At 45.9% G+C, this 16,410-nt stretch overlaps 1 protein-coding gene and 1 pseudogene across 1 annotated transcript; both read right to left on the reverse strand.

Annotated features, from left to right (window-relative positions):
- Positions 1–2,492: 2,492 nt before the first annotated feature.
- On the reverse strand, positions 2,493–5,348 carry LOC127227800 (cytosolic 5'-nucleotidase 3A-like; annotated as a pseudogene).
- A 2,778-nt stretch (positions 5,349–8,126) lies between these two features.
- Positions 8,127–9,375, reverse strand: LOC127228502 (homeobox protein MSX-3). Its single transcript, XM_051193298.1, has 2 exons — positions 9,132–9,375; positions 8,127–8,527 (listed from the first exon to the last, which is right to left on the reverse strand). Exons 1-2 carry the CDS (start codon positions 9,343–9,345, stop codon positions 8,127–8,129), a joined length of 615 nt encoding a protein of 204 aa, XP_051049255.1. The 5' UTR covers positions 9,346–9,375.
- Positions 9,376–16,410: the final 7,035 nt, after the last annotated feature.

The following is a 16,410-nucleotide window of genomic DNA, read 5'->3' on the forward strand; positions in this document are numbered from 1 at the left end:
CAGATTTTTCACAGAAATAGAAAAGGTAAACTTAAAATTCATATGCATGCACAAAAGAGCAATGCTAGAGATATCACCATACCCGATTGCAAATTAGAATAAAGACCTATAACAGAAATAGCATGGTAAGGGTACAAAGCAGTTACATAGATTAATGAGAATAAAGTGACTGGAAATAAGCTCATGCAGCTACAGTCACCTAATCTTGAAAACGTACATGGGGGAAAGTTAGACTCTTTCACCTATGGTGCTGGGAAGGAGTGGGTTCTATATGCAGAAGAATGAAACCAGGTCTTTGGCTCTTATCTGCACAAAACTCAACCTGGATCAAAGGTCTTAATGTAAGACCTGGAATTCTGAAACTGACAGAAGAAAACAGGGAAAATGCATCAAGATAAAGGCACAGGCAATGGCTTTCTGACACACACATGTAATTTAAAAAATAATATTTTGAAACAAGGTCTCACTATGGGTCTGGCTGGCCTGGAACTTGCTATGGAGACCAAGTTGGCCTTGATTTTACAGAAATCTGTCTGCCTCTGCCTCCTGAATTGTGGGATTAAAGGCATTCACTTATACCTGCTAATAAAATTAATTAAAAAAATAATCTGTTGCTGGATTTTCTTTCCAGCCTGGTTCTGCTGTCCTTGGGCCCCAAATAAACACACAGATACTATATTAATTATGAAACTGTTGGCCGATGACTTGGGCTTCTTATTGGTTAGCTCTGTCTTAATTATTAACCCATTTCTATCAATCTATGTATAGCCACGAGGCTGTGGCTTACACAGTAATACCCCAGCATGTTTTTACTCCTTTGGCAGCATGGCCATTCTGTGTTGGGCTCCCTCTGCCTACCTTTCCCAGAATTCTCCTTGTCTCCTAGTCCCACCTATCTTCCTGACTCATTGGCCTAACAGTGTTTTCTTCATTAACTAATAAGGGAAACAGACATACAGAAGGACATCTCCCATCAATAATCAGTGAGTGGCTAGAGAGATAGCTGAGAAGTTAAAAGCACTGGCTGCTCTTCCAGATGGCCTGGGTTCAGTTCCCAGCACATGGTGGTTTACAAGCATCTCAGGGGATCCAACACCGTCTTCTGATCAAGCACTACACTCACACAGTAGTGCACAGGAATACATGTAGGCAAAATACCAATAAAATAAAAATAAAGTCTCAAATGTTTAAACGTAAGCAAAGTCTGGAGAAGGTGTGGGAAAAAGAAACACTGCTGGTGCAATATAAATTATGCTACAGGAATCAAGATGGAGGTGACTCAAAAACTAACAACATAAGCCATATCTCATCACATACACACACACAGAGAGAGAGAGAGGAGAGAAGGAGAGAGACAGAGACAGAGACAGACAGAGAGAGACACAGAGAGATTGCAGTACATCAGTACATTAGGCACAGTCACATGCCACTCTAGGTATATACCCCAGAGAAATGATAACACATTCACACAGAAAACATATACATAAATCTTCATAGCAGAATAATTCACAACAGGCAAAACATAAAAGCAACTCAAATACTGATCAGCTATCAAATGGATAGACAGGTGAAATATATATACATGTATGTATGTATGTATATATATGTAGCAAATATTTTTCATCCAAGAAAAAAAGAATGAGTCACTGGTATCAACATATTATAATACAAAGAAACATTGAAAACTAAATAAATGAGAACTTACACACACACGCCTTACTGTATATTTCCATTTCTAGTGAAAGTCCTGAATAGTAAAACCAACACAGGTAGAATGTTGATTTGTGTTAGTGCTGGGCAGTGAGGAGGAATAGGGTGGATGGCTAAAGGAGAGAGTTTATTTTGGTGATGATGAAAATGTTTTAATGTTGACTGTGGCAATAGTGAATTACAGACTGAATGACTTGTGAATTGTGTCTTAGCATGGCTTTTTAACAGAACAAGTAAACTGAACAACCACGAGAGTCTGGAAAACTCCCATGCTGTTGCTGTCTCTTAACCTGGAGGATAACCCTTGAATACCATATAGGAATTGTGACTCATACCTGGGTCTTGCTTTCTTTGATTTTTCTTTTTTTTCTAATTTGCCCTAAAATAAATTTTAATTGCTTAAAAATATCTGGCAAATATAGCGATGGATGTGGGAAGAGGGGCTGCAGTTTATAGGTTCAACACATCTGAAGATACTTCAGTTAGGAAAAGAGGAAAATACCAGGGGCAAGAATGTATTATAGCCAAGTGGTGGTGGTGTACACCTTTACTCCCAGCTCTTGGGAAACAGTCAGGCTGATCTCTGTAAATTAGAGGTTACCCTGGTCTATGGAGCTACTTCCAGGACAGTCAAAGCTAGTCAAAAAAAGGATCACTGTCTTAAAACAAAACAAAAAGAAATATAAAGAATGTATTATAAATAAGAAAATAAGTGTCTTTCCTAAAAATGGACAGTGCTAGTTTGAATTACACCTGTAGGAGAAGTTTCACAAATGGCTTGTTTATAATGTCTTTTGTAAAATAGAGCCAACAACCTTCAATGAGTCTTCTTTTATTTAAAAAAAATCATAAGAATTCATGTATTTTTCTAAAAGCTTGTCTACTCTGTCATTCAGATACCCAATTTTCAGAATGTGTTCAATGTTGGCTATGGCATGTGCCATCCTTAAGTCTCCTAGCAGAATGATGTTGCTGTTGTTTTCAGTTGGCTGAAATAGTCTGTTCCTCAAGGCAACATCATGTTTGTTGAACACATGAATTCACTATCCTTTGGACACTTTCAGCATTCCATTTTCATCAAAGTCCACGAAGTTGGATATTATTTTGATATTTAAGTGATAAATTTCAGCCTGAAGGATAACTCCTTTAAGCATGTCACTGATACCAGATGAAAAAAAATGAACATAAGGACATTGCGCTGTTGAACTTTACCAGAGAAATCCTCATATCCTTCCTTGAGCATATCAGAGTCTGCCACAATCTCTTTTAAGTTTGGCTTCTGGTATGCCTTGTTCAACAAGCATGTTCAACAAGCAAACCATGTGATTTAGTATACCACTTCCATGTAATGGAGCTTCTCTTCCATAGAGGACAGGATCAGCTATAACAGTGTAATACTGTTCCTTTGATCCCAGTAACTTTCTTTGACATTCATCTGTACCAAATTTACAGTTTTCAATGATACGTTGGCCATCTTTTCCCATTGTAGGAAAATCTACTTAGTGTCATATAAAAGTCTGTTATCTGAAGTTTGGCAGCTTCTCCTTTAATGCTAATTCATCTTTCTGATTGCCCCATTCCTTATTTCAGAAACCCACAATTGATTTAACAAAGAAAAACTTCATTCTTGTTTAACTTTTGTTTGTTTTGAGACAGGGTCTCACTATGTAGCCTTGTCTCACCCAGAACTCTCTTTGTGGACCAGGCTGACTTCAAACTTACAGAGGTCCATTTGCCTCTGTCTCTGTAATGCTAGGATTAAAAGCGTGACCACTATGTTTTTGTTTGTTTGTTTGTTTTTTGTTTTATTTGGTTGGTTGGTTTTTCGGGACAGGGTTTCTCTGTGTAGCTTTGGAGACTGTCCTGGAACTTGCTCTTGTAGACCAGGCTAGTCTCAGACTCACAGAGATCCTCCTGCCTCTGCCTCCCGAGTGCTGGGATTAAAGGTGTGTGCCACCAACACCCGGCTATGTATCACTATGTTCAACAAAGGAAAATCTTATGACTGTTTACTCCACAGGTTAAAGGAGGAAGTCATCTGATTATCTTAATGTATTCAGAAAAAAAGCATATGATAAGCCACAATATCCATTCATATAACTTCTTAGAAACCACCTCCAGAAAGGAACCTTAATAATCTGGAAAAGGTGGTTACAAACTTACTGCCAACGTCCCTTAGGTTAGAAGCATCTTCTTCAGAAGCCTAAAATGGGCCAATACACCTGGGTGTTCACACACTCCCCCAAGTAGCCCAGAAAGTTAGGAGTTGGAGGTAGATTGTTGTGTAAGCCCAGTCCTGAACCTCTGTCCCCCAAAGCTGCTAACAAACTAAGCACTGGGGGGGCGGCTGTAGAGATGGTTCAGAGTTTAAAAGTACTCTCTGCTCTTCCAGAGGTCATGAGTTCAAGTCCCAGCAATCACATGATGGCTCACAACCATCTGATGAGATCTGGTGCCCTCTTCTAGTATGCAGGCAAACATGTAGGTAGTACACTGTATACATAATAAATAAATCTTAAAAAAAAAAGTAAGTACTGGATCAGACCCAGAGTCATCTGCTAGAGCAGGTGTCCCTATTGTATAAAAACAAATATGTTCAGAGTAGAGATGAGCCTATGGCTCTTCTCATCAAGTTTCAAAGATAACACCCTTTGAATATGTAGGAGAATGTTGTGGTTGTGTGGTTTAGGTTTCTTTTTTTCAAGACAGGGTTTCTCTGTGTTGATTTGGAGCCTGTCCTGGAATTCTCTCTGTAGCCCAGGCTAGCCTCAAACTCACAGAGATCCACATGCTTCTGCCTCCAGAGTACTGGGAATAAAGATGGTTTGGCTTTCTAAAGCACGTGCATCATAAATGTGAAGACATTTCTTTCCCTCCTCTGACCATCTCTGGAACTTAGCTTCTCTCTATTATCAGCCATCCATGTTTAATGCATGAATTTTCCATGTTTAATGAATGAATCAAACACAATGTAGAATGCAATGTGACCATCAGGAACAGCAATACTTGTGTATATTTAGACAATACTTCTTTAAAGTAAAAATGAGATTATCAAACTGTAGCACCAACATGGCAGTATTTGAAATGTTTCAAGGGAACAGTGGCCCAATTAGTCAAAGTCTTCCCAAGAACACCACCAGATTGGGAGCTGGAGAAGACTGGAAGCACAGGCCAGGGGGCAGAACTCCCCAGGAGGAGGTGCTGCCCTCCAGATCTTAGGTCATCCAGGGTCTGCTAGGCAGATCTGAAGAGTCCCTTCTAGAAACATCAGCGGGACTAACCAGGCTCCACCCTCTGTGTGGTCCACAGCACAGTACCCATCCCCTCAGGTTACCATACTGGAGGTCTTAGACAAGCCCACTAGACCCAGAGGGGACAAAGCAGATATAGGTGGGCAGTGCCAGCTGTGTTTAGAAGCTAGTGAGTGCAGGAGCCCTAGCTTACCCCCTGGAGGCAATCCTGACCTTAAAGGCCTCAGGGCTATTTCTCAGAGCTCAGGCAATACTCTGACCATCCATACCCATCCAATACATCAGGTCACCCTTTTGGGAATGATGAGACACTTATACTTGGTGGGTAAATCACAGTCCAGTCCTCTGTACTTAAGCTCACCCAAGGTCATCTGCAGTCCACACCATTTCACTACTTCTCTATTTCTTGTTATGCCGATTTCAATCCCCAAAAGGCATGGTCCACCCCGATAAGCCTTTAGGTCACTTTGTCCAGTGGCCTCCCTGACACAAGTTCCCAGGGGCAGGGAAGGTCTCGAAGTCCACCCTCAGTGGTCCAGGATTGGCAGCTGAAAGGGCTTAGACTGGCAGCCAGGACTCAGATTCAGAAGTCTATCCATCAGATGCTGAATGACAGAGGCCCAGAGATCTAAATCATCACAATAAGGAAATCCACTCACAACTTGTTCTGGGCCACTTCTGGCCTTTAAAGACCTTGAACTCGAAGACCATGCTATCTGAATTCAGGATTTAACTGGGGGTGTGTGTACAGCTTCAGGCCCTGGCTGAGATTAGAAGGGGTCTGAGTTTTGTAAGAAGGATGGTAGGCAGCTCCCTCCAAAAAAAAGTGTCAGTGTGCCTCAGCCTTGTCCCGAAAGCAAAAAGCAAACACTGCCAGGCAACAGGAAGAGCAGCTGTTGGCATGATGGGAGGGTATGGATACATTCTACCTGCTAGACCACAAGAGCCACGCCTACCTTCAGGGGGAGGGGTCTGAGAACCAGGAGCATAATTGGACTGGCTGGCTCATTGAAAGGATGTGAGGAGAATATTCCTGGCTGGGTATTTGGGTCAGAGAGACAAACTAGCAAGTTGGCCACTCAGCTGACCAGCAGTTTCTGCTGAGCCCTTGGTGGCCCAGGCCATCACATGCTCTTGGCCAGCAGATACAGATCAACCACACAGATAGAGATCCACTATGAAGTGGTAGGGTGGGACCTGCTCTCCTGAAATGCACATTTGATTTTTATTGTCCTGTAGTTTCAGCATTGCCAGTGCCCTGGCTGTGATTGAACATGCTTGTTGTTTGCCCAGTGCCACTCAGTTGGGTGTGATGGCTCATGTCTGTAATCCCAAGACTCAGTGGGGTGAGACAGGATTGCTGTGAGTCAGAAGCTAACCTGCTGGGTGAGATATCAGGATGCTTCCACCAGGTCCTTTGTACATCCTTATTTGCCCACCAAGAGAGAGTCTGACCTCTGGAGAGTGGCAGCAGGACTGGGTTCAAGTTCAAACAGCCTAGGCTAAGGGACTCTTTGTGTACACGCACCTGAGAGACAGTCACTCTCCCTTGCAGCTATCCTTCACTCTCTGCATCTGACACCCCTGAAACTGAGCCATTTAACTTAAGAAAAATCACATAGCTGGCCATAGTGGTGCACCTTTAATCCAAGCACTTGGGAGGCAGAGGCACTGGACTGTTGGGAGTCAAAGGCCATCCTTGGAGAACAAGCAAGCTCCACGCCAGTTAAGGCTACATGGTGAGATTCTGTGTCAAAACAAAACAAAAATCTATCTGGTTTCCATTTTCCAAGAAACACAGGGCTGAGGAATGTTAATGGTATCAATAGGCAATTCCATGCAGTATCGTCTCTTGTGTTTTATTTGGAGCAGATGGAGTAGTGAAAGTCACAGGACAGCAGTTTTTCTGGAGTAGTTGTCCTGGCTTGGGCTGCTGACCACAGCCCTGTCTCTCCCCTCCTCCCAACCAGAATAACCTAGGGACATCACTGTGAAGTTCCTGGTACTCAAGGTCCTCAAGACCCCACAACCCAGCACACCTCTGCAGCCCAGTTCTTCCTCTCCAGCTCCAAGGCAGCATCTGAAAGAATGGGCTTATCTGTGGCTGGGCTGTGACTCCAGGGGACCTTTGTGAGCCCTCAGCACACTCCAGACTTAAATCTCAAGATTGTGGCAGAAGCTTACTGTGGAAACAGCCACAGGTTTTACCAGTGCCATCAGCAGATACCCGAAGGGCCTCAGTATTTCATGACAGGGCTGAGAATCCTATAGGGGCAATGGGACAGGACAGCTCAGATGGTCTGTTTTCCTTCCTCAAATAAAGGTAGAGGTCCAGATTCCTACAAGTCCACCATTTTTCTAAGGCGCATGGAGATTACAGGGGCTGCTGGTGCTCACAGCAAATCCTTTAGGACCTTCGCAAGCCCCTCCACCTATTGCGCCCACAGCAAAGCTCTCAACCCTCAGTTTCTTCTCTTTATTGGCTGGGCACCTGCTAGCAAGAGGATAAGGCTTAGTCCCTGCGGGCCTGCTGCCTTCAGTGTGACAACCACAGCCTTCCAGCAGGAGCTGCTCAGCTGCTACCCTTACTTTGGTGCTTGGTGCCAGGGGCATATCACCTCCCCCATCCTCCCATCCATGCAGCATTTGCCTCTGGCTCCTTGAATGGTGTATACTCTAAATAAAAACAATGGGGTAAAATCTAAAACAACTGTAAAAGTTTCCATTTGGTCACAACATACCACATTTAGTTAAAGTGGTAATGGTTTCTAAATTTCTTCCTAGCAGTCCTACTACATTATTTTTATTTTTATTTCTTTTTATGGAATGCTTATGCCAGTCCAAAGGAGCCTCTCTAAAGTTCTCGGTGCTGCCTTGTACGGAGTAGGAAGATCTACTTCTGTTCATTTCAAGGACATTATGAAGCTGTCTTTCACTGTCTTTCAAAAAACATCTTGGTGTGAACATGATTTTAGGAAGGTTAAAAATGTTTGGAAGATGCCTACAAATAGGCTCCAGCCATCAAATATAACACAATATGAACAGTAAAAAACGAAAAAATAAATGAAAGGGATACTTAAAGGTCAGAAATTACCAGGAGCATCAGCGGCGGGCAGAAGTGTGGCACAGGCCTGAGCCCAAGAGGTTAGGACTTGGTTCCATGGGCTATGACAGGTAGTACATGCCATAAGCCGAGACCGGCCCGGCTAGGATCCCAGGAACCGCGCCGCCGCCAAAAGTGGCTGCGGAGCTGTGCAGCTGCGTGCCCAGTGGAAACGGCAGGGCAAATGCCGCCGGCAGTAGTGGCTTGGCAGCCAGCTTCAACTTTTCCAGCTCAGCCTCCTGCAGCCGCTTGGCCTTGGCTCGGCGGTTCTGAAACCAGATCTTGACCTGAGTCTCAGTGAGGTTCAAGCTGCTGGAGAACTCGGCGCGTTCAGCAATGGACAAGTACTGCTTCTGGTGGAACTTGCGCTCAAGCGCCAGCAGCTGCGCGGTGGTGAAGGGCGTCCGTGGCTTGCGGTTGTTTTTGTGTTTGCGGAGAGTGCAGGGTGGAGGGCTGGGGACACCTGAAAGGAAAGAGAAGCACAGGGCGAGCGCTCAAACCCTGGCTGCACACCCCTATCCCGACACTGTCCCACTCTCCACAAAGAATGGTTGGTGCTCCGCTCAGAGTAGCCACTGCACTCAGCGTAGCCCAAAGCCACGTGGATAAGCAAAGCAAGAGGCAGGGAAATGGAGGGGCAGAGGGTGTGCTCTAGATTCGGGTCTACCCTCCCAACCCGAGACCTCGCTAGGAAACTGCGGACTGGCCACTTGGAAAAACAGCAAAGCTGGGGTGGGAGGAGGCTGCAATTACTAAGGATGAGTAGAGGTCAGGGCTATATGCAGACTAGCCAGCTGTGGCAAGCATAGGCAAAGTGGGTAAGGGATGCAGAGGCGTGAGTGATGCGGAGTGGGAAAGGGAAGAGATGCAGACGTGGCTGTTGGGCCTGTGTACATACATTGTCGGCTCCCATCACCTGTTATCCCATCAGCAGTTTGCACTAGGTCTGGGCCGGCTAGTGGCTAGTAATTAAGTTTGGAGCCACAGCGCACATCATCCCCGGGACTTCTAACCTTGAATGTGCGCGCGCTTTTCAGGGCCTGGAGACCCGGACATTGAGCACTTACGTGGGGGACACGTGTGCGTGACCGGTGGGGGCCAGGCTCCGGGCTTCGAGGCACCCGGCGGCCTCTCCTCCCCCAGTTCCCCAGGGTCGGAGTCCCGTACGCGCTCAGCCTCCAGCAGTGACTCGACGCTGAAGGACAGTGGTCCGTGCCCTACGTGGCCCCCTCCGCGTGCTCCGAGCCCCTCCGCGTTCATGTCGACGGTCGCCCCGGCCATGCATGGGATGGCGGGTGTAGGGCTAGCAGCCTGGCTGGTACTCGCGGGGCGCAGTGGTGGCTTTTTTTTTTTTTTTTTTTTTTTTTTTTTTTGCCAGGACCCTGGGCTAGATGGCTCTGGAGCCCCTATAAAAAGGTGGCGGCGCTTTCATGCACCGCTACCCAATGGTGGTTTCAGCCAATGTGCGGGCCTCTGTGCGGGTTGGATTCACTGCTTTGGGGGGGGGGGCGGGACTGACGGAGAGGGGCGGGACCACTGCCTGGGAACTGAGTGCCCCAAGACCTGGGGTGGCATTGTCGCACCCACATCAAGCTTTCTGGCCCTACTGCCGCTCTGTAGGGGAGCTCCTCCTGCGCGAAAGACTGAGGGGGAACACAGGCACGGATGAAGAGATGGCCTCAGCTTCCTGAAACGGAGGACTGGACAGCTGGTCAGCGCGCGGGCGCGTATGGTGTAGCCACCGTCTAGCATCAGTTCTTGACCATGCTCAGATCTCGAGAATAACCACTTAGGCAGAGCGCAGTTACGGGGGCTCGCACCTCCTACAGTGGTGTGGGGTGTAATGGGGCTGGCTGCTGCTTTTCTTGCTGAGAAAGTGGCTCACGACTATTTTAGTTATAGCGTTCTCTCTGCACTCTGCAGTTCGAGTGTGACCAAGAAGATTCTGCTTTCTGATCCCTCGAGGCAGAGTTGTGGTATCTTTATCTTTAGTCTCAGGTCTCTCTTTGGGCTTCTGGAGCCTCTAAACATTCTCTGGGCCATTAAAAACTTTCGAGGGCTGCCCTTGCGTCCCAGCTTGGACCAGTAACAGGCTGGAGAGATGTGTCCCAGGCCCCAAAGGCAGAGGCCAAGGGAAGATGGTGGAGGCAGACCTCTTACTAGCCTTAGATGCAGCTAAGATGCAGGTTAGGATGCAAGCACCTCAGATTGCTCAAAGCCTTGAGTCCTTAACTAGATGCTGGGTGCATGGTCTTCTGGTGACCTGTATTTGCTGAATCGCTGATGCAGATTCACGAAAGGCCACCCAGAGAGGGTCTCTGGTGATGCAACCTTCCCCTGACTGGGACAAGCAGGGTGGGGACCCCCTAATCGCTCTCGTTCTGGAAGACTGAGTATTCTTTCACTAGGGAAGGGTGGGGCTGAGGGATGAGTCCCTTGCTCCTGGTAATTCTTGTCCCCAAACCTAACTGCTCTTCTGGTTTAAAACAGCAGCAACAACAAAATGTTCTCCTAAGCTGCAGAGCAAACTGGCACCACAGCCTCTTTCTGAAAGAAAACCCAGCCTGGAAGTTAGAATATATCTGAGATTGATTTAGGAAATCAAGTCTGATTAACGTCCTAGAACACAAAAGCAGCATTTACTATTTATATTTGTTAATTTGTTTCCTATTTTTCTATATAATGCATTGGGTAACATTCTCCCTCAACTCCTCCTAGACCCTTCCAACATCCTTACCCACCTAACTTCATGTTTCCTTTATCTCAAAAACAAAAACAAAAACAAAACAGAAAAAAACAACAAAGTAACAAGAACAAAAATTCAAAATCAACTTAAACATAAAAGCAAACCAGTAAGAGAAAAAAATGCCAAAATAAAACAAAAATTAGGACGAAAACTGTGGAGTCCATTTTGTGTTAGCCAACTACTCCTGGGCATGAAGCCTGCTCTGGTGTGTGGTAGATATACCCACTTATATATACTCCACTGGAGAAAGCTAACATTCCTTTTTCCTGGCAGGTTTCAATTGCAAATAGCTTCTTTGCTAGACATAGGACTTTGTGTCCACTTCCTCTTTTCAATACTGGGATTTGGTTTGAATCTGTACCAGTCTCATACATGCTGTCAGAATCTCTGTGAGTTCAATGCCATCAGTCTGGGTGTTTCTGGAAGATACTGTTTCCTTGGAGTCATCCACCACTTCTGGCTCCCATGGTCTTTCTGTCTTCTCTCCTGTATAGGTTCCTGAGCCTTGAGAGGATGGATTTGGCAAACAACATCCCATTCAAGGCTGACTGCTCCAAAATCTCTCTGCATATTGTCTAATTTTAGATCTCCTTGTTAATTAATATGTACTGGAAGAAGAAGCTGCTCTGATGTGGGCTGGATGATGCCCTCCCTGCTCTATGAGTGTAGCACTGTGTCATTAGTAGTCATTTTGTCGTATGTTCCTTTTTAAATTTTTTATTTTATGTGCATTGGTGTCTTGCCTGCATGTATGTCTGTGTGAGGGTGTCAGATCTTGAAACGGAGTTACAGACAGTTGTGAGCTGCCAGGTGAGTACTGGGAATTAAACCTGGGTCCTCCGGAAAAAGCTCTTAATCACTTAGCCATCTCTCCAGGCCCTATTATATGTTCCTTTAGCAGAATAATAATAGTAGACTTCCACCTAGGCATATGACTTATTCAATCTCAGGTTATTGGCCACTTTAGCAGTGTCGTGTGTGTTCCATTTGATGGAGTCGACCTTAGATCCAATTTAAAAAATGTTTGATTATTTGATGAGGGGTGTCCTTCTGTATGTATGTTTCTTTTGTTGGTTGATGAATAAAACAGTTTGGCCAATAGAGGCAGGAAGATAGGTGGGACTAGGAGAATTCTGGGAAAGGTAGGCAGGGAGAGACCTGGTGGGGCAAGAGAAACTCAAACAACAATTATTTCTATAACAATTGTACAACCATTGCATATTTTTTGAGATAATATTTTTTCATGTTGACTATGTTGGCCTTAAACTCATAGAGCTCCACTTGCCTTTGCCTCCTGAGTTGTCTCTTGGATTAGAGACATGAACCATCATGTCCAGTTTCTCATTTACTTAAAAAAATTTAGTTCACTACTATTGTGTGTGTGATTGAGGACATGCACTTGCCAGGGCATGGGGTGAAGGTCAGAGGGCAACTTTGTGGAGTCAGTTTTTCCTTCTACCTTTATATACATTCCAGGAATCAAATTTTGGTTGTCAGGCTTTTGAGGTAAGTGCTTTTACCAACTGAGACATCTTGCCAGACCCCACAATTCTTTTTCTTTCTTTAAAAAATTTCACAGTTAATTTTATAAAATGTTTATTTTAATCTTTATTTCAAAAAAGATTATTTTAATCTTTTTTATTGTTTAAGCACATTCTGTAGGGGAAAATAGGTGCACATAGTAAATTTTACAGTCTGCAGCATCAGCCTGTACATTATACTGTCAGGTCTGGTCTGTATTCTTTTTGTTTTTGTTGTTGTTGTTTGAGACAAAAATCTCTTTGAGCAGCCTTTACTGGTGTCTTAGTCACTGTTCTATTGCTGTGAAGAGGCACGGTGATGAAGGAACTCATACAGGAAAGCACTTAATTGAGGGCTTGCTTACAGTTTCAGTAGCTTTATAGTCCATTATCATCATGGCAGGGAGCATGGCAGCAGGCAGGCATGGTGCTGAAGAAGGAGCTAAGAGCTAGATCTTGAACTGTAGGCAGAGAGAGAGAGAGAGAGAGAGAGAGAGAGAGAGAGAGAGAGAGAGAGAGACAGAGAGAGACACAGAGAGAGAGAGAGAGCGCAGGTGAGAGAGACCGCAGGCAAGAGAGACCAAGCCTGGTATGGGTTTTGAAACCTCAAAGCCCACCCCCAATGACATATTTCCTCCAACAAAGCCACACCTCCTCTTTCTCAAGTAGTTCCACCCCTGATGACTAAGCATTCAAATATATGAACCTATGGGGGACATTCTTATTCAACCCACTTCAGCTGACCTGGAGCTTGCTATGAAGTTGAGGCTGGCCTTAAACTGTCAAAAAATCCCCTCCCCCATTTTCCCCAGTGTTGGAATCAAATGTGTGTGCCACCACAACCAGTTCTATATTCTTGAGTTCTGTTCTGAGGCAGTCACATCATTTGGAAGCATGTTGGTCCTTTCAGGTGTGCCTTTTAAGATTTCTCAGGCATGCTTGGCCAGAATCAGTTCTCTGTGCATTCTGCCCATAACCCCTCAACCCCAGCATTGTGGGAAGACCTGTTTCTGACACTAGGACAAAATACCTATGCCAGGGCTTCCAAAGTTCCAGTGCTTGGTTACTTGGCCCTGTTGTTTCTGGGTGTGTCGGAACGTTACGGTGGGGAGCATGTGGTGGAGCAAAGCTGCTCACTTTGTGGCAACTGGAAGCAAAGGGGGTGCGGGGTGGTTAGAATCAAGATGTCTTCTTTGTCTTCTTCAAGGGCACACCTCCTCTTCCACCTATCTCCTATTTGGTAAATGAGCCTTCTTAGGGTAAAAATCTAGCTCTGGAAGCCCCAACAAACTAGACTTTATCAGTTATCTCCAATAGACCAAGAGACAAGCAATAGTGAAAAGCAGAGAAGAGATTTATTCAGTGTGGCCACTTCCTCATGGTCATATTAACAGTAATAGTTGTTGGGGAGAGGAAACTCTTCATGGTCAGAGCTGCCTGCAAGCTGTGCAGAGAGCTCCAGAAATGCAGCTTTTGTGAGTTCTCATCTATATTGGGGTGGGCTTTTCAGTGATGTGGCTCCCTTTGATTCACCCACACTCCTATAAGTAACCCCTTACACCCATACTCTTGTAACTCCAGATTGGAATAGGCCTGTGACCCCTTTTTTGGTGCAAATCAACATTTGTTCTGGTGGGGGTGGGGATCAGCAGGTGTGATGAGTTCCCAAAGACTTTAGTTGGTTGATCTCCCGTTGGTTGATATCTAGTGCCTGGAGCCAGCTAATGGGCAGTTTTTCTTGTGCTCTTTGGCTCTACCTTCTCTGAAGCTAGATCTGTGTGTCTGTCCATCTGTCCTGCCTCCTCTTCATTCCACCATGGCCTTTTTCTTTTGGGCCACCAACCAGCTCCCACCCAAATCATGACACAGAGACTTAATATTAGTAATGAATGCTCGGCTTTATCTTATGCTTGTTTTTTTTTTTTTTTTTTTTTGTATTTTTTTTTTTTTTTGCTATCTCTTATAATTTAACCTGTTTCTGTTCATCTACTTTTTTGCCTTGAGGTTTTTTACCTACCTTCCTTCCTCCTATCTATCTATCTATCTATCTATCTATCTATCTATCTATCCATCTTACTTTCCTGCTGTCTCGATGGCTGGCTGGTGGCTGCCTAGCTTCTGACCTTGGTTGTGTCTCCCTCTTTCTCCCTCATTCTGTCCTCCTTCTCTTCTTCTACTATTTATTCTTTCTGCCCAATAGTCATGCCTGTCCCTCAGCTGGCTATTAGCCATTCAGCCTTTTATTAGACCAATCAGGTACCTTAGGCAGGCAAGGTGAAACAACAACACATTTTTACATAACTAAACAATTGCAGCATAAACAAACGTAAGACACCTTTACATAGTTAAAATAATATTCCATGACATGCCAGGTGGACTCCATTGTCTACTCTGGATATCTTCAAATTATTTAACTCTTGCTGGCCAGTCCCTGACACATAGGTGATGCAAAAAGTTATCAGGATTATTCCCGGGTCTGTAAGCCCCCCCCCAAATGTGATCAGTGCTTGAAAAATGGGAACAAGAACATATTTTTGGTCATAATATGGGACAGCCCCAATCCCTAACCTCTGGAGGGGCTGGGGCTAGGGCAACAGACTAGGACATCCCTGGAGAGTGGTCCCAAGAGGAGCTCTCCTCACCTGGAGAGAAGCAGTGTTGCCTTTCAGAGTGACAGAAAGGAGAAGCCTGCACCGTCTCAAGCAACAGCACAGCTCCTGCCATTCCTGGACCCCCAAAGTTCTCATAGCCAATAGCTCACAGGCTGGTCTTAATTCTACCCTGCTCCTGACTCCTTGACTCTCAGGAGCAAGATCATGAGGACCACAGTGGACTAATTCAAATCTTCCACCAGTGCACAGAAACAGTACTGTGCATCTAGGTGTGCTGGGCATCAAAACCTGTAGCCAGAAGCCAGGGGAGGTGCAATTGTTGACCCTGTAGTATCTTGGTAGAAGTTGGTAGGTCCTGTATGGGTAAAGGGTGCTGGTAGTCAGCCAGGTAATGGAGACATGAGGATGGGAGCAGACCTCTTGAATTGGAGAAATCCTGGGAGTCCTTTCCTTGCCTCTCCAACATGTGGGTGAGAGATGCCCTTAGGTCAGCTCAGAATGGGGTGAGAAGGGGTTAAAGAACACCCTTCCACCATTCCCTGTCAAGGGAACTCCCCAACCCATCCTGCCCCCCATCAACCCCCAGCTCCACTAAGTTACTCGGTGGTGGCAAGGGGTTGGACAGTGCTTGTCCTCCCACGGGCAGCTCCACCAGCCAGCACTCCCCAAGACCAGGCTCCAGCCGAGTAGAGAGAGTCCTTGTAACCATTGCACCCTGCCACCTCGTTGGCATCTACAATCGAGTTTTTGTCCGAAGGTGCTGAAGGCCGCGCCCCCAGCGGCGGCCAGATGTTGTGAGCGTCCGGCCCCTTTAATCATTGCCTGGCGTCTGCGGGCGCTTTGTTCAGGGTCCTGTAGGATTCTCCCAGGCGGCCCCGCCGCGCAGGGCAGTGTTCAAAGGGCCTGGATAAACAGGCGGTACACTGCGTGGACAAAGCACGGCCGTCTTAGGAGGGGTGGGACCTGGGGAATCCGAGCCGCCAGCCGCCAGCCTCTTTGTGCACCGCTTAATGAGCTGGAAAATACAATTGGCTTCCCCGGCTGTGAAAATCGTTTCAAGGACCGCGGCGTCACTTGGCTGCTGGGAGACCCCGGAATTGATCTCTTTTGTTCCCAGGGTCCCAGCATATCCTTGCAGGGATGGCGACCAGGCTTTGCCTCTAGGAGAAAGACCCCAAGCGGACTCTTAAATGGGAGGGGACCCAGGATTCCAAGCTTGAAACTCAAATCAGACCTCAGCGCAGGTCTCCCGCCTGCCCTCATTCGGTGCTGGTCTTACTTTAGCTCCTGGGTTTTGATACCAGAGGTGACATCTGCTTGTTCAGGCCTGCCCAAAGGCACCGGAAGATACTGACCACCCCAACTCTACTTGGACAAACACAACATGCCCCCTACAACTTTCAGACCCAGAAGCAGACAGATGACCACAGCCAGATTAGAAGATGCAGTAGGCTAACAGATTGCTGAG

This window comes from Phodopus roborovskii, unplaced genomic scaffold, assembly GCF_943737965.1.
Source record: "Phodopus roborovskii unplaced genomic scaffold, PHOROB, whole genome shotgun sequence".
Classification (NCBI taxonomy): domain Eukaryota; kingdom Metazoa; phylum Chordata; class Mammalia; order Rodentia; family Cricetidae; genus Phodopus; species Phodopus roborovskii.

Coding starts and splice junctions, on each gene's coding strand:
- LOC127228502 (XM_051193298.1), bottom strand. CDS start 9,345: ATGGCCGGGGCGACCGTCGACATGAACGCGGAGGGGCTCGGAGCACGC. Junction 8,528..9,131: donor CACGCACACGTGTCCCCCAC/GTAAGTGCTCAA, acceptor CTTTCCTTTCAG/GTGTCCCCAGCCCTCCACCC.